The following is a 24,104-nucleotide window of genomic DNA, read 5'->3' as shown; positions in this document are numbered from 1 at the left end:
GCTGGAGCCACAATTCCCAAAGGATATTTAAGTGAATGGAATCATGGAGACTAGGCTCTCCCTGGGGTCTAATAGGTGACGGGATATAAGAAGAGACCACGGGCCTCTCCTAGGAATATTTACTTAAAGCCAAGGCAGGCTCTAGGATTTAAGCAGCGGTGAAAAACTCCAGTTCCCAAAACATCTTTTAAAGCCCCATCAGTCCGGGACTTCCTTGCTGGGTTTCCAGTCTTTAGTCTGGGATACGATCTCTTAGCACTCTTGCACGGCTTCTATTCATTCTCTAATGAGGCATTCTGAGAGGAACCACACCTCGATCAGTGGCCATCCCACCCACAGGGTAAGAGCAGAATGACAGGAGGGCCACGCAGAAGAGTGTGAGGTGACTATGACTCTGGGATCTGGGACAGAACCCAGATACCAAGGAAACGGTGAAGGAGTAAGGAACAAATGGAACAGGCTACCGTATATCCCACTCCACCAGCGAGCAGGTTTCACCCCAGCTCAGGCAGTCACAGAGCCCCTTCGGGGTTTCCCTGGCCAAATGGGAAGATGTTCTTGTAGGTAAAGGTATAAGGAGTCCCCAGAAGCCGGAAGGAGGAAATAATCCACTGAGTCTGGGATGAGATCTCGGAGCACATTTCCCTGAGCTCCAGTGCACGAGAGACTGGGCTTCCCTCATTTCAGCCTCTGGGAAACTTCCTCCTGGGACTAGAAGCAGGGTCCTGCTCATTCCTCTGCTAGGGACTCACATGAGCTTCTGGTGGCTTTCTTTCCCTGTGAGAGTATGTCCAAAAGAAAGGACTGGGCAGCTGTCTTCAGCATTGTCATGGGAAGTGTCTTGTGTATGCAACCCCACGGGGCCCCAGACTACCATGTTGGAAGTCAAGGAAATACGATTCGTTGGACTGATTTGGCTGAAACGAGAACAGTAGTTCATTAAGTGTGAAGAAAGAGGGAAGGAAGTTAGAAGACTGTGCAGGAGGTGTTTCTGGTCTTACTCCAGCTGAATCCTGTGGATCGTTCAGTGACCAGGCAAGGGTCTTCAAGGCATTTAAATGTATGGTCACATTTCTATCCGTGGATCTGCAACCTTCTCATAAATATTAAGCGTGTGAATAAAAAGAAAGATAAAGGGAGAGAGGTAAAGAGGTTGTTATCAGAAAGGTGTCCTCTCTCTATCCCCAAGGTAGAGCTCCTTCCTGAGACATGGAGAGACCATTAGACTGTCCTGCCTGCACGCTCAAGTCTGGCAGAAGACGTTGGATCAAATTAAAGCCATTCTGTTCATCATCGAGGCAAACCTCGAAGGCTCACTGTCTTTTTATAAGCCACTCCCCTCATGTAGCCAACTAGCATAGGGCTGTCTGCTTATCCCAGGCAGTAGCAGAGAGGCAGGCCAGCTCTGTGCTCCGTCAGCAGATGCAGCCTTAGGCAAGGCAGTCACCCACAGGTCACTGGGGAGAGCCACCGCGGCATATCACCAGAGTCGGCCTTCTGATCGTGGGTCAGAGGTTCCATTATAAGCCTGGCTGTCCTTGGCTCAGGGTATCTTATAACTTGAAGACAGGTCGCTTGCCTTCCCAAGGGAGTTCAGTAAGCCAAGCTCTCGATAGCTGAAAGATAGGCAGTTCACCGCTGGGAAGAGGCAGTAAGGACAAGGGACCACTGTCAGCCAGGTACACTGAGATTCTTGGATCCTGCCTTACAGACTGGTGTCAAATGACGGGATAGACACTGTGCGAGGAAACAGAGATAAAATCTATGAGCAAAAGCACTAGCCTTGTAGTTGTTGCCACAAAGAGACATTGACCACAAGCTCACACAAACACGAGGCAGGTTCAGAAAAGCTCCTACCTACTAATATCAAACACTGTAAGAGAAGTGAGCCTGCATTTCTTCTCTATACCCTGTTGACCAAAATGCCATTGTCCCTCAAAAACCTTGTCAGTAGTCATCACCTCACTTCCCTTGCTGACCAGCACAGCTGAGTCAGGTGACCTGCCTGTTGGATTCAAGGAAGACTCCATTTTGTTGAGCCCAGGAACAATCGTAGTGTCCAGCCTAGCATTTGAGAATAGCCACAATGTAGTACTTTGTGTTTCCAGAACTCTCCTCAAACCCATCACACAGCCAGACCCGCCTCTGTCATGCCTGGCTCACCTAGAGACCAGGCCCCTGCTCACACCCACATCAGAGCAGCTTCTGCCCTGGCTCCCAGCCTCTCCACAGGAAGCCTCCCACCTCCAAAGATATCACCAGAGAGATTTCCAGATTGGAGGCTGGAATTTGGCCTCTGGTCAGTTTCCATCACATACCTCCACTGGCTGCTGCCCCTGCAGGCTCTGTCTTCCTGACATGTCTGCTAAGCTAAGATTCCAATGCCCCTGGCGCCTCAGCCTCCCTGTGTAACCCCTGCTCTGATTCCCCAGATGTTAGGAGTGCAGCCGGGTTTCCAGCCTTTAGGTTGTCACCCCTTCGTGCTGGCCTATATTCAGCGCCTCTACTTCTCATATAGCCTCCGATAGAGCAACTCCCCCATATAGTCCTCCTGTCCCCACTCTATGCAGCCACACACTGAACTGACTTTATGCAAATGATGTGCCATCAACACCAAACCGAAAACTCCATGGACATAAAATCTAATTGACAACAGCTAGCGGAGCCTCTGACGCAACAGATAATAGCCAAGCATGAACATTTTGTCCCCTTGGAGATTTCCTTCCAAGATGGCGCTGTCTAGTCATTAACAAGTATCTCTCATTGAGCTTCTGTGCTCCTGGCAGGCTTATCTTTGGGGGAAGGAGGACCATAGGGGGAAGAGATGTATTTGGAATGGTGCCATCCCAAGGTGTTGGGCTAGTCAGCTCACTTCCGGCCCTAATCCGTTGCACCCCAAAGGATTAGACTCTGAGATCACAGGCTCCTGGGCTTTGCCACTGGAATGGGAGCAAGCCAGTTAGGAGGGAGAGAGCTGCCTCCCCAGAGACCTAGCTGTCCTCCGTGAACGCCAAAGGCCATGAGGGAAATGCCGGCCGAGTAAACTTGTCTTTGTGTACGTGTTCTCTCTTTTCAAGTTTGCTTCAGTGTGAATGTCCCTCTGTAAGGTAAGGCTTCCAGAGTGGGGAGTCTCTCCAGGTAGGTGAGCCCACAGGCCCGGTGACGTAGAGGCCCCTCTCAACCTCATGATCCGTCTCCATCAGCCATCCATGCTGCATGGCAGGACCCCGAGGGAGGCCCCTCCTGCATGCTCCCGCATGACTGGGCTGTGCTGACAGAAAACCTGGGAAGTGGGCTCAAGAACTCACACCCTCACTTCCTTAGCCCCACGAGGAGCCCTGCTGGGCAGGCATCCCCAAAGCTAGTCCACCCGCCCAGGGACCCCAATAGCATGGATGGTAATACAGAAACCAGTGAGACACCATCATTATCTTCTATCTTGGTGAACCAGGACCAGTACGTCGCTGGGTCCTTCAGTAAAGGCACTTTCAAGACAGTGTCATGTCAGAGTAAGATCCCTTGGCTCCTAAGAAGGCATTGATTCTCAAAAAGAGCCATGGGGGTGGGGGGCTCTGGCTAGAGGCCACAGGGAAAATCCATATATCTGTTTTAGTAGCCTGCTGAGGTGATGCCATGGTACAGTGGACAGGAGACTGGCCTTGATCACAGTGAGTGCTGTCACAGGATAGCCTTGTGATCACGAGAAGTCACTTCACTCTGACCCTCTGACCTTATCTGTAAAATGGAGTGAGAATAGGTTCTCTCATAAAATTGAAAATATGACCAAAAGCAAGCCTATGACACTTTGTCTACTCCTCCATCCCAGTTTCTTGGGGGAGTTTAGTTCTCCTCTCCCTTCATGACTCCTTCCCAGAGTCTGAAGGCTCTCCTCCTCTCTTACCAAGGCTCTGGGAACCAAGAGGTTAAGTATTACAGGGAGTCATATGATGTTTGGAGGCTGGGCTTGGAAATCAGACACAACCATGGTCTTCTACTCTAGCCCATGGGATTTTAGAATGACAAACACTGTGTCTGCTACCTAATAAATGTAGTGAAGAAGACCGGGAGCCTAAGACTGGGGAGAGCTGGTCTGAATCCTCCCCCTGCCACACAGAGGTCAAGGAAGCTCAGGTTACTGGGCAGCAGCACTTGGGGCAGCAGCCAGCTGACGCCTGGAGAGACATGCCTCTCCAGAGCTATGCAGAACCTGCAGGGCTGAAGTCTGATGCAGTCCTTGGTGCTACAGAGGGTGGCTCACAGATGGGGGATTCTCAAGTCTTTGTCCCTTGTGATAGTGTAAAGGTTGGTTGCTTTGTTTTCAGAATAGAGAGCTACATCATCTAGACTAGGCTTGAATTAGCTATGTAGCCCAGGCTGTCTTAAACTCCTAATCTCCCTCCCTCAACCTCCCAAGTGCTGGGCTTATAGGCATGCACCACTACATCAGGCCAACCTCCCAAGTGCTGGGCTTATAGGCATGCACCACCACATCAGGCCCAACCTCCCAAGTGCCGGGATTATAGGCATGCACCACCACATCAGGCCAACCTCCCAAGTGCTGGGCTTATAGGTATGTACCACCACATCAGGCCCAAGTCACCTTTGTTTTGTGGTGTAATCACCACATGTGTTCACTCTACTTCTAATCTCAGTAGTGTTTGGGATGAATGCCACTGTATGCCTTTCAGCTACTACCTTTGATGTGGCAGCTGTCACCAATAGACACCATTCCAGGGCACAGATGTCCAGGTATCTCTTAGCCAGACAGTTACAGTGGTAAAACCCAGACAAACCATTTTGCCATCTGAGAAGTCCAGTTGTGGTGTTTGACCCCCCCTCTGCCCCAATGTGCGCATATACACACATACTTACACACACACACACACACACACACACACACACACACCCCTCATAAGTACCCTTGGGTAGTGTGTGAGCCTCACTAGCCTGCTCTGGATTTGATTGGGCATTTCTTTAGGCTCCTGAATTTTCCATTGTGGCTTACTGGCTGTTGAGTTGGGCTATGCTTTTATAGGCTCATTGTCATAGTATTTATCGAACTTAATTTCTTCCTCACTCCATCAATATTTGAACATATACATACACACCACACCTACTTGTTGAGAGCATGGGAAGATCTGTGATGGGAAGGGAGAGAAGAAGGAGAAGTCAGGGCCTGCTTCCCAGAGAAGCCATGTCTAGGCAGAGAAAGATGGCCATGGTTAGGGAGAGAGAAGCAACTGAGGATAGATGGCTTCAGACCATTTCTAATCAATGGGATTTATGGAACCTGCACCTGCTCTTTTCTCTACAGTCCTGGAGGACTTACTATTACCTGGCAACAGCAAAGCAAAACTCTTCCCGCCAATATTCCACCAGCAGAGCCTAGGCAAAGTTTTAAGAGTGCGGGAAGAGACAAATGGAAATCTGGAAATGATAATAGTGATTACGGGATCCAGAACTTCATTGATAAGGCCAAGGAGAGGAGCTGTAAGCTTTGCCGTTCAAAGCTACAGGAAAAAGAGAAAGAAAGGGTGAAAAGAGGGTCTCACCAGACTGGCTAGAATCCAGGTCCTCCATGCACCATCCCAGGAGTCTTGTTAAGTCATGTCCTACCCTCCATCTCACAGATGGAGCAATGTCCTCCTGTCTGCCTTTGTCTTGCATAGATCTCTGAAGTGTTGTCCAGGGACAGTGCTCAGGAGGCTGGCTCAGGCCAAGGAAAACTCAGAAATGATCTTAGCCCTCCCCAAGGAGGGGCTCAGTCCTCTAAGGCCTCTAGCCTACATTTGCTCTTTGCAGAGTACAAGTGTACGGGCATGCTGTACATGCTCATGGAATCCCCTGCCTGTGTCATCCTCAAAGTTCAGGCCTTGAATCTCCATGAAGTCATCAGTCATGACAGAAAGAAGCCCCCCAAAGCTTCTGTTGTTTACACTGGGGATGTGTAAGGAGCAAGTAGCAGTGATGTTCAACTATGACTATAGGACTCTGGGGTTTGACAAATGCACATCAGGTTGTTGTCTATGATGACTTCTTGTCAACACGTATCTTTTCACAGTGAAGGGGCTTGACCACACGCACGCAAGCCATCTTCTCGCCCTGGTGGTTTCTGGAGTCTTATTTCTGAGACACTTCACCTTGAAGGGTTTCCATGGAGCACAGAATGTTATTTAGCATGTGAGCCCAGATGAGTCAGGGTTGCAAATGGCTGGGCCAATAAAGCATGAAACCCTCTGCCTCAGGCAGAGACAAACCCTACAGAGCATGCTTGTCAAACAGAGATGACCTGCAGAGTGAATTACATCTTTCCTGGAGACTGTAGCTGGCCTCCCTCCTCATCCCAGAGCAGCAGTCATCTCTCTCAGCATTGAAGTCTTCCCAGAAAAGCATGACAGACTTAGGACATAGGTACTGAGCTGGACCCAAATAATCCAGAATAGAATCACCCAAAAAAATGGGACTCCAGAATTACACACTCATTCTTTATCACTGGCTGAGGGGAAGAAACTAGACATCTGGGCACTGGTCCCCATTGCCCACATCACCCAAACAAGTCACTAGAGCTGTTGGCTCCCTTCTGAAAAAAATAAAGTAGTCCTCAAGGTTCCTTCCAGCACCCTACCACCACCACCACCACCACCACCACCACCACCACCACCATCACATGTCACAAGTTTCATGAGGGAAGGAATCTGTAAGGTTCTAAAATTTTTCACAATAAAATGCACATGGACTATAAAACATAAAACATTCTGATGAGTTCTAAAAAAATTCTATACCCACATATCTGCCTACACAAAATGTACAAGGAACACCTCCATCTTCTTCAGAAATTCCCTGGTTCCCTTAGCTCCACACAACCTCTACTCACTTTTTCTAAAAGAGATTCTATCCTTTTCTTTTTGATGTGTGTTCACATATGGTGTTGGAGGGAGTGGAGGGGTGTATAGATAGGTACAGTGAACATGTTTGTGTGTGTGGATCCAGAAACGACATCCAGGGTCATTACTCAGCCACTGTCTACCTTGGTTTTTGATATAAGGGTTCTTCATTGACCTGGAGCTCTCGGATTAGGCTAGGCCAGTTGTCCAGTGCTTGGATTCTGAGTGTACCCAGACATTGCATGGTTCCAGGAATGGAGTTATGGTTCTCGTGCTTACCTAAGAAACATTTGACCGACTGAGGAAGCTCCATCTCCTTGGTGTTTAGCCTTCCTCTTGGTGTTTAACCTTCCTCCTGGTGTTTAGCCTTCCTCTTGGTGTTTAACCTTCCTCCTGGTGTTTAGCCTTCCTCTTGGTGTTTAACCTTCCTCCTGGTGTTTAGCCTTCCTCTTGGTGTTTAACCTTCCTCTTGGTGTTTAACCTTACTCCTGGTGTTTAGCCTTCCTCTTGGTGTTTAACCTTCCTCTTGGTGTTTAGCCTTCCTCTTGGTGTTAGCCTATCTCTTGCAGCTGCCATTTCTATTTGTTTTCTCAAGCTTTACATAAACAGAGCCACACAGTGTGTCTATTGTTTGTTTGTCTTGCGTCTTTCACTCAGCACCATGCCTTTAAGGGTAGGGTTCCAGTTTTTTACATTTTTATTATATAAAACATGCACAATGATGTAGAAACAAGGGTCCAATATGCTGCCTTACATCTGTGAGCCGAGGTCAGCCATTACTTCTGCTGAGGGAATTCTATTGTTTTGATTAGCGGTATGTCTCCCCACCACCACCACCCCCTACTTAGGATGCTTCCTGATATACCGCAGGCATTTGGTCAGATGGGGATGAGTGAATGCACTCTGTAGACCTTATAGATCGCTGCAGTGCTTGCTCGCCCAGGGTCATCTCTAAATTTTCTTCACACCTTTTATGGCCCAAGACCCATGCCAGTCTATGTCTGGAAGTTTAGGGTAATTAGTTCCTGTATTTGGAAACCTGACATTGTTGTTGAATGGGGAGAGAAAGTGGGTGATCTCACCCTGACGTGTGAGGCACATATCTGAAGATTTACCATTCCTGTTTCAAAGCCAGCAGGCAGCAATATAATAAATCCCAGACCAAGAGAACTGATCTCTATCTGGCACATTTTCATAAATAAGGCAAAGGGGGAGGCTGCTGAATGAAGAGCCCTGGGCTTTGCTGGGAGCAGACTGCAAAGTTTCTCTCTTGAAAACTCTAGCTCTTAGCAATGCTACTGCATCAAAATGTCCATAGTGAGTGGCAGAGGTTGCCACAGTTGGCAGCAGAGTGAGCTCCTGTGAGCCACGGTATGCTGCCTGCTTCCAGCTGGAGACACAGGCCCAGATGTTACTGCTGCATGTCCATCCAGGTACAGCTTGCTCCCTGCAGACCAACCCTTGCTCAGCGGCCTTGGCCCAAGATAGCATAGCAGGTGGGGCGATATCCCCTCCTAGAGGTTTCCATCCCTTTACTTTCCATAGCATGCTCAGTCCCTTGGGCCCCAGGACCTTCGAACTGCACTTCAAGATCCACCCAGAAATAGGCTGGCAAATCAGTTCAGTGGGGAAAAGAATCTGAAAAGGCAGAAGTTGCAATGGGGTAGCAAAGAACAGGATGGACACGACATCTGAATAGAATACATAACACATCACAGAGGGTACATGCAAAGTACAGTTTGCTGAATCTTGGAGTGTTAGCCTGAAGTGATATGTACAAGGGCATACAGAAAGAGACACACACCCCCACCCCAAAATTCCTAAGGGCCAAGGATTAGGTGCTTGCTACACCCATAAAGTATAAATCCTGAAATCTCTTTTAAATGTATTTGTGAGTGTGTGTGGGTGTGTGTGTGTGGGTGTGTGTGTGCGCGCACGCATGCACGTGAACATGCTTACATGCTTAGCTGTATGTATGGACATTGCATACATGGAGGAGCTCACAGAGGCCAGAAGAGGTGCCAGACCCCGTGGAACTGGGGCTTCGGGTAGTTTCGAACTGCTCTGTGGGTGCTGAGAACCAAACCCAGGACCTCGGCAAGAGCATGAATTTCTCTTAGTCACTGAGCATTCTTTGTAGCACCAACACCTTAATAGTCATGGCGGCTGATGAACTGAGCAACATGAGGTGAATGCATTCTCTTTACAATGCAGCCACATGCAACTGGCAGAAATCGTGAGCTAGAAGCTCTGGCTGGGCAGAGCTCTTCTAGCCAGTACATCAGTCACCATCCGTGCCTCCTGGCAGGGATCAACAAGAGGCAGGATGGCACACGCCAGGGAACCAGCCTCAGGCAGAACAAGCCGAACACAAGTCATGACTCACTGCTTGCTGATTGGCTGAGGGCACCGTGGGCAAGTCGTTTAATGCCTACGAGCATGGTCCTCATCCTCACTGGAGGATATGGCAAGGTTTACCTCCACGGAGCGGGTGCAGACATTGTGTTGGGCATCTAGCGCACCCTGTCCAGGGTCCATATCTAGTCAGGCCTGTAGCTCTGAGCTTTATAACTTATTCCAAGAAGAAACTGAGGGGATCCCAGGTACCAAAGCAGCGATGAACACTAGGCAGATACCCACACGGAGCTCCAGGTTGTAAAAGACGGCCACCAGCCAGCTGAACTATTAGTTTTAAGTGCCAAGAAAGAGGAATTCTTTCCAGGCATGGAGGAGGGGCAGTGGAGGTGTAAGACAGGACCAGTAGCTTTGGGGACAGTTCCCCAAGCAAGAGCATTCCTTTCTCAGATAGCAAAGGCCCCTGTCTTTTGCAGCGGCTCCCGGGCTGGTATACCACATTGTGAAAGGGGGACTAACCCTCTCCTGCCCTCAGCTCTGCTGTTAAAAGAGCCGTTGAGCCTCCAACCAGGGAAAAAGAGCATTGTGCTCTGCTAGGCCCTGCAGAGTTCATTCGAGCAAGGGGAAGTTTGTGCAGCAGACCCGGGCATGACAGATGAGAGAGGTACAGCGGGCTTCCTTGCTCTGGGTACAGCCAGCTTTGCCCTACTCAGAGTACTGGTAGAGACACCGGTAGGCCATTGGGAACTCTGGACCTAGTCATGTCCATGTGCACTGTAGGCCAACTTGGATTTAATCGGCACCGAGGTGACTCTTAGCTGAGATTTCAGCTTTGGTCTCTGTTGCTAGGTTTTATAGTCAAATGGCCCAAGCCAAAGACTCTCATATATGGAGCCAGACAGGATGAAGCAGTTGGTCATGGGCAATGCCCACAAAGCCTCTTCCCAAGAATAGGGAGAGAAGTGTGCCTGGAGCTAATGGTCTCAGACAGTTGACTCTACTGGTCCTTACAGGTCTGTTTTGGAAAGAGTTTCTGACCCAGGGTCTATGAGCAGGAGGTCCCTTGTCACTTACAGCCTCCTCGGGAGAGCATACATACCTCACTCATCGAAGCCTGAGGTGTTCTCTTGCTGGGGACTCACTCATGTGTTCTGAAGGTCTTAAGCAATGGGGCATTTCCAGGCCTGGAACTTTCTCAGGGTTTGTCTCTTCTCGGGGCTTGTTCCCGCATGTGTGTTATTCAGAGAGCTGTGGTACCATGAAAGTCAGCTTTTATAAGGGACTGCTTCAGTCAGTGATACTCACTGAAATATTGAAGGTGAACCCAGACACTCACCTGCTGGACAAGTGTTCCACTGAACTGCACCCCAACTCTGAACCAGTGTACCACCCCCTGGAGAAACTAACAGGGTACACTCTCACCAGAAAGACCTAAATATGCCAAGAAAGAGGAATTCACAAGACACAGCTACGTTGTGTTGTATCACATACAGGAGACATTAGATTCCCTACTTGAATCAGTGGCTTATCCAGGTGTGAAGACTGGGGAGGCTCTGATGTCAGAATCTATTAATAAAATTTTATGGGTATGCTATCCAGGGTCATCCAGTTACATAGTGTCCGTGGTGCCTTTGTGCTACAACAGTGGAGGGGTATGATTGCGACAGAGACCGCAGAGCTCTCAGAGCCTAACATGTTTACTACCTGGCCTTTTAGAAAAATTCGACTGTTGCTTTAGGGGGTGTCTTAGTCATCCCAGTGTCTAGGCCTTTCTCACTGTCAAGACAAAATACCTGGAGAAAGACAAGGTTTGCTGAGATCACAGGTGGACAGGAAGTAGACCCCGTGGCTGGGAAGGCCTGAGCTCACGGGTGGAGAGGAAATAGAGCCCAGGGCCGGGAGGGCAGCGTGGCAGGGACAGATAGCATACTGAGCGCCTCCCTCCTTTCCCTCTTTGTATTTAGTCCAGGGCACCAGCAGGAGAGAGGGCGCCAGCCACATCCAGGGTGTGTCTTCCCCTCGTCAGTTAAAATTCACTAAGGAAACACTCTCACTGATATGCTCAGAGGTCAAGTCCACGGAGAGGATTGACCCTCTCAGTCTGAGCACCCAGACCCAGAGACTTCACTTTCCACTCTACACATTCACTTAAAATGCTCAAGCTGTGGAATGTAAGTCAGTGGCAGAAGTACTTTGAAAAGAGCTGTGGCAATCTCCTCAGCCACTAGCAGTGAAAGACAAAGAACGCCATTCCTGCTCCTGTGGCAGCAGAAGCCACTGGGAAGTTGTGAGTGGGGGACCCACCCTATCCCCTTTCTTCTGAACAAACCCTACAGCTTTGGGGGATTGCTTTGTTTTGTCTTTTGTTTCAAAGAGTATGCCAACAAAGGTTTGGGGCTTTGTAACCACCTGTCCGTTCCTGTGACGGGAGGCTGTGCTTGTCTATGAGGTCCAGCTAATGCAGAAATAGTAACTGGCTGAACACACTTGATTTTGCAAATAACTGTTGATGTGAGGACAGAAGTGAGCAGTGCCAGAATTCTAGGATGGCTTGCCTCTTTCTTTTCCTAAAGTAACTCTGTAAATGGAATTTATTTTTAGCAAGACTTTAAACATTTAATTTTTATTTATATATATATTTTAAAAACTTAAATGTTAGCAAACCATGAATGGGAGGGGAGGAGGAGAAATGAATTCCATCCAGCAGGTGGCCTGACAGAATTCACCTGTGGTTAGTTGTTCAAGTGTGACCAGTAGTCTGAGGCCATTTGGTTCATTTTAAAAATACGCCTGTAGGGAGGAGCCTTGACTCACACCAGTAATCCCAACACTCCGGAAGTGGAGGTCAGAGGATCAGGAAGAGTTCAAGAGCAGCCCAGAGATGTCTCAACATGTAAAAGTTTGAGTACCCAAGCATGATGCTCTGAGTTTGAGCCGCAGAACCCATGTGAAAAGCCGGATGCAGGTGCACACACCTGGTGCACACACCTGGTGCACACACCTGTAATCCCAACTCTCCTAAAGTAAAATGAGAGGCAGAGACAAGAGGAGCAGCCAGAAGCTCATGGGCCCACAGACCGGACTACAGAGAGGCAGAAAGGAGACTTGGCCTCAACAAGATAGAAGGCAAGAGTCAACTCCAGAAAGTTGTCATCAGACGTACATGCATTATAAAGTTGCACACATGTGCACATACATGCACATAATACAATATATTTATATGCACATGTATTATATAAATGCATATATCCATAAATGTATATATTATGTACTTTCATATAAATATATGCACGTGAATATCCTCAGGAATGGTGGGTAATGCCTTTAATCCAAGCACTAAAGAGACAGGATGATTCTGAGTTCTAGGCCAGCCATGCTATAGAGGAAAGACCCTGTGTTAAGAAGGGAGAGAGAGACAGACAGAGACAGTGTGTTCCTCGGTGTCCCACAGAGTACATTAGAGAGCTGTCAGATTGTGCTGGGGCCTGTGAGGTCCCATCTGTGGCTTCTGCAGTTCCTGCCTTTGTGTGCCAACCATCTCCCTCACCCCCTTTTCCCTTCTTAGACCAGGGAGTGACCAGGGACTGGGGGCTTCTGACTTCAGCTGCTGTAAAGCTCATCGCTCATGCTTTAAAGGGAAATCAACATTGGTTTTCTTCTCCCATTCGAAGTGCAAGCAACGTCACAAAATGGGGCTCACGACTCCAGGACTGTGGAGAGTTATTGGAGTGCTCAATTAGGAGAATGGATAGCAGCTAAGGAATGAATTGGAGAATTCTGAATATTGAATTAAACAGGAAAAAGCAAGTGGGGCACTTCTGGGAAATGCAGAAGAACTCAGGACCCGAGACTCCGCTCCTGGTCGGTGTGTCGGCAGGGGAGGCCCAGGTCCCCAGTCTGGCTCTGCTACTCCCGTGTTCCAGGCTCCTGGCCCCTGTCTGTGTGTGTTCTTCACAGGAAGCAGGAGCCAGGCTGGCACAGCAAGCTCAAAGCAAAACTGGCTTCTGCCATTTTTTCATGCTGCCTTGTTCCAGAAAGTATAAAGGTGGCCCACCAGGATGCACACTGTACGAACCGCATCCATGAACGTTATAGCGGGGAACATAAAGGGCGGGGAGTGAGCACCCCAAAAAACACCCTTTTCTCTCTCATCTCTATTTGTTTATTATTGAAACTGTAACTTAATTACAACATTTCTCCCTTCCCTCTTCTTCCTCCAAACCCTCCCATACACTCCTCTCTGCTCTCCTTCAAATTCCCGGCCTCTTTCAACAATTCTTATCGCATGCATATATGCATCCGTATGTACATATATGCATCTGTATGTACATATATACCATGTGTGACCTGTTAAGGAAGGCTCTATTGAGTGATCACACATTTGACCGTTTGCTAGGAAGCGCGACTGGGCAGAACCCTCTTCGTCACTTCCATCTATACTTGAAAACATCGTGCTAATAATTTAGTTAGTTTGGTGGCATTTCCGGCTCCCGTCTCATTATAGTCGGTAGCTTGATCCTTATGGCAAAAGCGTGGAGACCAATACTAATTAATATCCCCATTTTATGGATGAGCAAATGTGGATACAAAAGCCAGAAAGATTGGTAATTGGAGAGACTAGAATAAAATCTAGGGGACTAGAGAGATGGCTTAGCAGTTAAGAGCACTGGCTGCTTTCCAAGAGGTTCAAGTCCCAGCAGCCACAGCAGGTCACAGCCATCCAAATAGAATCTAGGGCAGTGGTCCTCAACCTTCCCAATGCTGTGACCCTTTAATACAGTTCCTCGTGCTGTGCCCACCCCACCATGGAATTACTTCATTGCTACCCCATAACGATAAGTTTGCCATTGTGAGTGACAACCCTGTAGGCTGAGAACCACTGACGTAGGTGTTCAGGCGAAGAGTTTGAGACTGAGCCACTGAACTTCCTATCAGACGAAACGGAGGGGGTTCACTGATAAGCTTTTAGATGTCTCCATTTTTTTAAAAGGTGTATCAGGCATGGATGGAAGAGGGGAAACCAAAAAGAAATGTCCATCGTTAGCACGAACGTCAAGGAGCTAAATCCAGAACCAGAGGTTCCTGAACAAGCTTTTTACGACAAAAAGGCCATTGGAAACAGATAAGAAAAAGAAAGTGACCCACCCCTGCATTCACAGCCTCAACAAGGCCATGCATCTAAATTACTCAGAGTTTAAAAGTACAGAGGCTGGGCCCCACCTCTCCAGAGTCCGAGTTCCTGAGGTCTGGGGCAAGGCTTATGTTCCTGTTACAGCTGTGTTTGTTTTTGATAGACCAAGAGCTCCCGTTAAACAGTGACCAGGCTGGGGCTGTAGCTGTCATAGGACACTTGCTAAGAATGTAGGGAATTATTGGTTCTATCTCTGACACCCGCCTACACACACACATACACACACACACACACACACACACACACACACATGCACACACACGCAGACACACACACAGACACACACATGCACACACACGCAGACACACACACAGACACGCACACACACACCCCAAAGGACAGAACTAAATGAAGCAAGGCTATGGTTGTGCCTGCAATGAATTTTCCCCAGAGAGAAACATACTCAAAATACAAAGACCAGGGCAAGTTATCTTTGGAGAGAACTGAAAGCCAAGAGAAATTAATTACAATTCCTAAGTCTCACTTAAGCACCTATAACAGCTCTCTCTCTGGCCAAACCTCAGATCAATTAAGCAGACTCCCCTCCTGAGGCAGGCACCGGCTGCCTTGGTTAAAACCCTCTCAGGTGATTGATGTGTGCATCTGGGATTGGGCTGCTGTCTAGGCCCTGTTACTGAAGGGTCTGCTCCAGCTCATGGTGACTTGAACATAACAAAATAGACCAATGAGCCGAGCAGAGACAGGCACACAGGCCTGTCAGGAATAGTATTTAGAAAAATATTGGGTTGTTTATAGATGGTTGTTATTTTTAATATTTCTTACATTTATTATTTATGTGTGTAGGAGTGTGCACATGGGAGTGGAGGTCAGAGAACAATTTGCAGGAATTGATTCTTTCTTTCTACCTCGTGGGTCCTGGGGATCCAACTCAAGTCTTTAGGCTTGTGAGTAGGTGCCTTTCTTTATCCACTGAACCCTCTTAGCATCCCTGAGCTAGTATTATTAAAGCAAAAGTCTAAAAAGGTTTTAATGATTTATTTATTTTATGTGCATTGGTGGGCTTTTCGCAGCATGCATGTCTGTGTGAGGCTTTTGGATGCCCTGGAACTGAAGTTACAGACAGTTGTGAGCTGCCATGTGGGCACTGGGAATTGAACCTGGGTCCTCTGGCAAAACAGCAGGTGCTCTTGACCACTGAGCCATCTCTCCATCCTGAATCGCAAATTTTTTAATAGGAATTCATTTGTGGATGTTTAGAGAGAGAACGGTAAATTGCTAGGAGTCAGTTAACCTTAGGCTCATAGGAAAACGCTCCAAGCATGTGTGTGCTTCTCACACACAGTCCCCACTGAGCAGCCTCTAATAGGAGACTTGTTAGATTTCTCAGACAGAAAGTAGTCAGAACCCAGCTTGGTTCTGGGGTTTACCATGCTACCCAGGGAGCCTCCTGGCCAGAAGGCCCCTGGAGACATTCCTCATAGACCAGACTTTTAGAAATGAATCCCAGTATTACATATGTTTTCTGCATTTGACCAGGGCCACTAGTCCATTAGATGATGCTGCCCACACTTTAGAGTGGCTCTTCCTGCCTCAGTTAAACCTCGTAACCTGACTCCGTTGGTTGGCAAGCAAGGGTAAATACACATCAATCATTGCAAACAGCACAGGCCTAATTTAAGGGTTGCCACCAAGGACAGGTTAACACCACAGCACTTGGTGTTTCTCAGACAAAGACCGGGAGTTGAGCAGTCTGCTCCAGCTACCCCGGAAGAGGGAGGTGGATGAGGAAAGTGTATGGCGCCACCAGGGGCTCTTGGCAGGTTGGGAGCTATGACAAACCCTGCCGGAAGTGAGTACTAGCCTAGTTCCCCATAACTTTTACCCTGTTTTCTCTGTAAAGGAAATCCAAAATTTTTATAAAGCAGGTGGTGGCAGCATGTGCCTTCAATCCCAGTGCTTGGAAGGCAGAGGCAAGCAGATCCTGAGTTAAAGGCCAGCCTGGTCTACAGAGTAAGTTCTAGACCACTCAGGGAGACACAGAGGAACCCTGTCTCAAAAACAAACAAACAAACAACAAAACAACAACAAAACAAACTCTTACATAGCAGCGTGTGTGTAGAAATTTACATGTGCCTTACTGATGGGAATGCATTTATAATGAGTAAATGTGTCAAGAGATCCAGTGGATAGATGCTGAGAAAGCTCTTTCTTGATGGAAATTCTTTTTTTATTTTAGAATATTATAGGAAAGAAAGGACGTGGAACTTGGAACATTGATGTTTCAAAGCCAAGGGGTCAGTTAAGTGAAATAAAAAAAATCATTCTGAGCTCATCAGCGTGATGTGTCCCGCTGCTTCGTGTTTGCAGTGGGTGCCTCACGGACTATCGCCCACCTGTGATGTGTGAAGGAATGACACCCATAACACACAGTAGGAGAGCCAAATGCAAGAGACAGTCTGAGGGAGACTTGGGAAGAGAGGGAGGTGGGAAAGGCTGGCATTGAGGGATACTTAAGAGAGACCCAAAGGTGCAGGTATCGTGTACCCCATTTCCAGCCACAACCATGAGGCATGGTTTCATGGCTCTGACCAGGCAGAGGAAGAACATGAGAGGCACCAGCAAAATGGACATTTGAAGGCCAGTCCCATGACACAGTCTGGAAGAGCACTGTCATCAGCTAAACTGGATATCACATTAGGACAGAGGCAGATGTCACAGAGGCAAACAGCATGGCTTCTCCCAAAGCTGGCATTGAGAGACGGCTATGTGAGAGCTAAGAAAGAATCATCCTTCTCAGAAAGAAGGTAGTCAGGACCCATCTTGGTCCTGGGGTCTACTCTGCTACCCAGGGAGCCTCCTGGCCAAAAGGTAAGGCAGGCCCTGGGAGCTTGGTGCCCTGGGTACAGTCTCTCAGATGTGGGAGGCTCCGGTTCTTCCTTCATCCTCCTCCCTCCACCCCCTGTAGGTGCCAGAAATGTGTGTCTTCCGTGAAGTTAGGTTTGGATCTCCCGAGCCTAGGCTTCCATTACTGAAGAAATGCCAGAGGAAGTAGGAACTTTGTTTTCCTCTAACGTCTTCCTCTAACATACAGACCCACCAAGGCCCTAAATGCATTTGCCTTGATGGAATTTCCCCAAACCCCAGCTGGTTACTGGTTTTTTGTTGTTGTTGTTTTGTTTTGTTTTGTTTTGTTTTGTTTTGTTTTGTTTTTTCGGAGCTGGGGACCGAACCCAGGGCCTTGCGCTCGCGCTCGCTAGGCAAGCGCTCTACCGCTGAGCTAAATCCCCAACCCTTTTTTCTGTTTTGTTTTGTTTTTGTTTTTTTTGTTTTTGTTTTTTTTTTCTGGTTACTGTTTCTGGTTATCTTGTACCGGCAATTAGAGAACTCTGTGCCTCCAGCACTAGGACAAGACAGGCCATCAATTAGGCCTAACTCCCACTCATATGGCCCTGGGGCTCAGGCCTCATCTGGACTGTCCAACTGCAGACTCCTCATGAGTCACACCTTAGTTGCCACCCCATTCCCACCTCTGCATCCCCAAAGGACAAACTCCTCTGGCAGGATGGCAGCCATCGGCCCCCAATCCAGGTCACTTTGCTGGCTTTAGATACAGTAGCAGCAGGAGAGGCTCAGTCATTTCTTCCAGCAGATGACTATGGATATTAATAAGTGACAGGCATAACACTAGGCTGATGACAAAGTGGTGACTTCAAGCCGTTCCCTGCTTGTGCAGGGCTCATAGGGAGGACTACAGTGGAGAAATGGTGGACCATCCATCCAAGGTTTCTCTCAGACCGCTCACAGAGGGATGAGCGAGGCTTTCAGGAGAGGCATTTCATACTGGCATAAAACCGATGGAGACCTATAGGCAAGGAAGAGGGGGAAAGGGGTGCTCCAGACAGAAAGTGATCTGTGCAAAGGATGAAGGTGTGAAGAAGTCCTGTGAGCCTGCAGCATCATCGTACAGCTCAGCACAACCCAGATGTGATGGCAGGGTGCACGGGAACAGGATCTGGAAGGACTTGGAAGTGACCAAGCACAGGAACTTGGGACTTGGTCCCCAGAGTGGTGAAGCATCAAAGAAGGCCTTAGAAGATCGGTAAAGTAAGTGCTGGGACATTCAGGCAGGCCTGACGTAGCTGTGGTTTAGGATTTGGAGGCAGAGAGAGAAGGATTGTCCCATAGCTTCGAGATGCTCATCAATAGTATGTGATGTAGGCCCATGGCACACAGCACCTACACTCTCAGGTGCCGACCCAATACATCTGTCATCCTCCTACAGGGCGGTGTCACCACCCCAACCTTCACAGATAGGGAGACCAGTGCCCAGAGATTAACATCAATGCCCTATAAGCAGACAAGGACAATCTCAGGGACAGTGGTCTTTGTCTTCCTCCACACAGCCTTCCCTGAGTGTGGCCCAGAGGTTGTGGGAAAGACTCTGTGGAGGAGGGAAGGTCTGCAGAGTCCGACAAGGCTCTGTATGTCCAATGCTACATCTTGGGCTGCACAGTGTGGGCACTGGGAAGGTATATGGACAACTAAGGCCCAGAGTAGAGTTGAGTCTTGTGTGTGCTCTGAAGAAAGCAGCAGTATTTCAAAGAACAAAATTGGTGAAGGAGCCTCCCTCAGCCCTTTCTGGTTTGGGGGATGCCATGCTGCCTGTATGCCAGTGACGGGGATACAAGGTGCTTTGAAAACCTTCCCAAGTCTCCAGTCTCCAACGATCATGAATTGAATCCCATGGGACTATTACTTATTTAAATTGAAAATGGGTGGGGCTGGAGAGATGGCTCAGCGGTTAAGGGCACTGACTCCTCTTCCAGAGGTCTTGAGTTCAATTCCCAGCAACTACATGGTGGCTCACAACCATCCGTAATGGGATCTGATGCCCTCTTCTGGTGTGTCTGAAGACAGCTACAGTATACTTATATAGAATAAATAATTAAATCTTTTTTAAAAAAGAAAGAAAGAAAATGGATAACTAACGTGCACCTAAAATATCTCCAAGGAAACTAGGGCCAGGAGCCAAGTTATGCAAGGAGTTGTGACCAGTCTGCAGAGGTCACCAAGAATAGCATCTTCTGGCATGGGGATGTGATTCAGTGGTGAATTGGCGGTGCCTGTTATGTGCAAGGCATGGGCTTGATGCCCAGCAGTATTTCTAGATGGCCTCTAGGAGGGAGAAATGGTGTGCCCTGCTGCCTGCCCTCACATGACTCCGGGATTCCCACGAGAAACACAGATGAGCGAAGTGACTCTCCCAGCGAGCTCACGGTAGAATCATCTCTAGATGCATTAGCAGAGCGTGGTTCTCAAAACACACAGCAATGAGGTATGAAGTGTGGACACACTGTGGACTCCAGCTCCATTGCTGTGCCCAGGGCACCTCAGGAAAGCAAACCAGTTTCTGTGACTAATGAACACGAATCTGTCACTGCCAACTGATGAAATCCGAGCGACTAAGTAAGCAGGAACAGTCAATGCCAACCAGCTTACGGGTTTTCTGGGGTTCTTTAAGTGCTCCCTGCCCTCCTAGCTGAAAGGGTGTTCCTGACCAAGAATTCTAGCTCATCCTTGGCTATGTTCCACAGGGACCTTTCCTCCTGTCCTACTCTGTGCATCTGTCTCCCTCCTCTGCAAACCTTTCGCTCCGAACACCAAAGCATGTGCATTCGGTTGCCCTTTGGACAATACCTGTCACTTTGCAAGTTGTCACCACTACCTCTTTGCCTCCCAGATCTCTCTGGCCAGCCTTCACCCAAGAGAGCCCTCCCAACTCTTTGACCCTATGACCCTTCCCTCCTTCCACAGAGATCCTCTGAAGAGCTGCTGCCATGTGCCTTCCCCAGCCACCCCCTCCCACAGCCAGCTTTCATCACCCTGGGGACCAGTTTCGTTGTTCCTCTCTGAAGCAGCTCTTTGCATAGGCCCTCCCTTTCCTCTGGCCCTGAACCCCCAAGGACAACAGCTAGCCCACCCGGGGCCTGCCGTCTGGTTGGAGAAGACCACACTATATCTACGTTCCCTGTCTGAAGAGAGTACAGCCATCCCCAGCCACAAATGCTGTTTCTGGAAAGTTCTTGCGTTCTCTTTGTTTCCTCAGTCCTCCTTCTCAGTCCTTGCAAGCCAGACTCACTGCTCAGGCTGAGACAGACTTCAGGACTGACTGCTAAGGACAGGGAAGAGTAGCTTGTCCCTGCTCCTTCCTGCCCATCATTGTGTCTAATCTGGGTCACTGGGCTGGCTCCCCTGCCAGTCTCCCTACTCTATCCCCTCTCACTGTGTTGCCCAACTCTCTCCCCACTTGCCTATGCCAGGCCCTTCTGGTTTTATCTCAAAAGTCTATTGGCTTCTTCTAAAAAATGTCTCCTGGTTCGACTTGACCCTTGCCGTGTATGCCATCCCATTTCTATGGGATTTGCGTCTCTCTAACTTCTACAGGGTCAGGAGGCACCATGCTGAGACCTGGATGTGAGTTTAGCTCTTTCCCAGTCTCACCCCGGCCAAGCCACCAAATCTGTCTGAGTCATAGTTTCCTCTCTTGTAAAACTGGAATCAAAATACCTGCCTATTGCAAAGATCAAATGAATGAGTGGATGTGAAGATGCTTTGAGAAGCTCTGGAACCTCTCAAACTTGCCATAGGATTTTCCTCTTGGGAAAGGGGTAAATACATTATTCAGGAGGGTATGAAGGGAAGTTGGAAAAAGTCCAGCCTAAGCAAAATGGACCAGGATCCTTTCTCCTAGAATTCAAGAGATTTGAATTTGTTCACATGCGTGACAAGCATTCAAAAGCAGATGCAAGGTATAGCTTTGTCTCAGAGGTGCTCTCTCTCACAGACTACTTACTATCGCCTTTAAGATTACAGGTTTCTGCTAAGAATAGCCTAGCTCAGTATTATCCTTCCTATAAAATAACTCTGACCTTTCTATAAGATGCACCCCATCATTTGGTCACTAACCAGAAGCACTGCCGTTTACTCAGTGTCTTAGTTAGGGTTTCACTGCTGTGAACAGACACCATGACCAAGGCACCTCTTATAAGGACGACGTTCAATTGGGGCTGGCTTACAGGTTCAGAGATTCAGACCATCATCAAGGCAGGAGCATGGCAGCATCCAGACAAGCATAGAGCTGAAAGTTCTATGTCTTGTTCTGAAAACAAACAGAAGACTGGCTTCCAGGGAGCTAGGATGAGGGTCTTAAAGCCCATGCCCACAATGACACATCTACTCTAACAAAGCCAAACCTCCTAATAGTGCCACACCCTGGGCCAAGCATAAGCAAACCATCACACCCAGCATCCAAAGAGGTACTGCTGAAGAGCCTCCCAAGTCCCCTCTGTACCCCATACCCACTGTGCTCAGTCCTGTAGGCCGAGCACTGAAGGCCTCTGTGGTTGGACTCCAGTCTTAGCCCCTGACTATCCCTCAGTGGGCTCCGTCCGGTCCAGGGGCTTGACAGACCCATGGTTCTGGGCATACACGCTCTATGTTCTTAACCTCTCTTTTATCCTACCTGCCATCTACCCCACCACAACTAGAAACCATCCTTCAGGTCATAGCCAAACCCTGACTTCTCTATGGAAGTTCTTTGTAAAACAGTACGCCCCAGACAACCACACTGCCTTTCTTACTCATCTGTAAGACCTTAAAGGTAGGGTGTTGTTGACATTCCTGTCCTCTCCAAAAACCAGGATATGTGGGTTGGTTGGTGGCTGCCCTCTACTCAAGACCTCAAAACTGGGAGCCTGGGGAACTTGAATGTCTAGCTAGGTTGTCCTTCTGAGCTGGAGAATAAGTCATCGAAGCTTACTTATTGTGGCAGAACTCCAAGTAACCTAAAGTTACCTAAGAGAAGGAGTTTATGATCTATACCAGTGGTTCTCCAACTTCCTAATGCTGTGACCCTTTAATACAGCTCCTCATGATGTGGTGACTGGCAGCCATAACATTATCTTTGTTGCTACTCATAACTATAATTTTGCTACTGTTATGAATTGCAATGTAAATATCTGTTTTCTGATGGTCTTAGGTGACCCCTGTGAAAGGGTCATTCAATCCCACCCATCCCCCCAGGGGGGTCATGACCCACAGGTTGAGGAACGCTGGTCTAGAAAAAAGTATGAAAATATCCCAGCAATTGTTGAGCTAACGTCGGGATAGTGGCCAAGCCACGGGGGCATAAAATGAGACGCTGGTGAGGGCAGATGGAGGAAGGCATCCCTGGGTTCTGCTAAAGCCCATCTTTACACAGAGAGAGATCATGTGAAGTAGATATGTAGGACTATCAGGTCTGTCTCTATGGGAAGAAAAAGCGCTGGGGTGAGAAGTTGGATTTAAGTTTGTCCCCTGGTCTCCATGGAACTTGATAGCTATGGCAGATGCTAGCAAGGGGATATGAGATGGAAGCTATGCATCCCGTTACACACACACACACACACACACACACACACACACTCACGCACACATGCACACATGCTCACATGCTCACATACATGCACTCATACACATGCACACAAATATAATGCATGCACACACAGGCTCACACACACACACACACACGCATGCACAGACATGTGCACATGTGCACACGTGTACACTCAGCCTGTGGGAACCCCACTTCCCTGCTTTTCCATCATACTCACGCACCCTCTTCCTTCTCACCTTGACTCATTCTTGCTCTCCTCCTCTTCACATCCGGGTCCTGGGGCCATCCATTGTTACCTCATTGGAACAGCCCTATATCTGTTCCCAGTAGCTAGAGGCTGGAGAGACTGGCCACCTCAATGCCCAGTCTCCAAGTGGGAGGGGGCGGGGCTCAAGAGGGAAGTTAGGCCTCAACTCAGCACCGTCTCTTTTCTCTCCACAGAAAACCAAGAGAGATGTCAATAACTTTGACCAAGACTTTACCCGGGAAGAGCCAATACTTACACTTGTGGATGAAGCAATCGTGAAGCAGATCAACCAGGAAGAATTCAAAGGCTTCTCCTACTTTGGTGAAGACCTGATGCCCTGAGAAACTGCTTCACATGGAGTTAGCTCACTGCAAGGAGGGTGTTGAGACAATCCCGTGTTGCAGAGGCTCAGAATGTCTCGAACTATTCGTCCTCCCCAGAGCCCCAGTCCCACATCTGCTCTCTTATTTATTGCATCCCCTCATCCCAGGCCCTGTCCTTCCCCACCCTCCCAGTGACCAGAAGGCCCTCTTTGGTCCAGACTCACCAAGATCACAGATTTGAACTGCGTCTGCTCTGTGTGCAGTGCTAGGTCTGGAGTAGCCGTCCACCCACAACCCTGAAGCAGCTTCAGTTCTTTTATTACAAAGAAAAAAAACCCACGAAAACTCTGGCTGTGCCCACTGGACATGGAATCTTGACTCCTCCCTTCTCTCATTCCTCCTGGCCCGCCATTCCTGCCCGGCTACCTAAGAGAAGAGACCAGAGTTTCTTCCACAAGGGCTGGTGCCCCGAGGCACGCCCTTCATGGGAGGATCCTGGGGATGCTCAGGCTGTCCAACTGTGGCGGTTTGCTCTGGAATTGCACATTCCTGCTTGCTTTGGTTTTAGCTTTTTTTGAGCATGCCAAAGTTGTGTGCGTTTGTATCTCATGGAAGAAATCGTTTTGATTTTGAACTCTTAACATTTAAAATAAGAAAAAAAAAGAGGAAGAAAGAAAAAAGAAAGAAAACTGTTACCAAGTTCACTTTC

At 48.4% G+C, this 24,104-nt stretch overlaps 1 protein-coding gene across 2 annotated transcripts in view; it reads left to right on the top strand.

Moving 5' to 3' along the window:
• Positions 1–23,701, top strand: part of Prkce (protein kinase C, epsilon) — a 486,882-nt gene extending 463,181 nt beyond the window's left edge. The window contains exons 15-16 of one of the 2 annotated variants that reach the window (XM_039111827.2): positions 3,078–3,107; positions 23,267–23,391. In XM_039111827.2, the coding sequence (XP_038967755.1) occupies positions 3,078–3,092 (15 nt within the window). In that variant the 3' untranslated portion in view covers positions 3,093–3,107; positions 23,267–23,391. Of the gene's footprint in view, positions 1–3,077; positions 3,108–23,266 lie in introns of both variants that reach the window. The other variant, NM_017171.2, reaches the window with a different exon arrangement.
• The last annotated feature ends 403 nt before the right edge of the window (positions 23,702–24,104 follow it).

This window comes from Rattus norvegicus, chromosome 6 (assembly GCF_036323735.1).
Source record: "Rattus norvegicus strain BN/NHsdMcwi chromosome 6, GRCr8, whole genome shotgun sequence".
NCBI classification, from domain to species: domain Eukaryota; kingdom Metazoa; phylum Chordata; class Mammalia; order Rodentia; family Muridae; genus Rattus; species Rattus norvegicus.
This window is presented reverse-complemented; position numbering and strand designations above follow the sequence as displayed.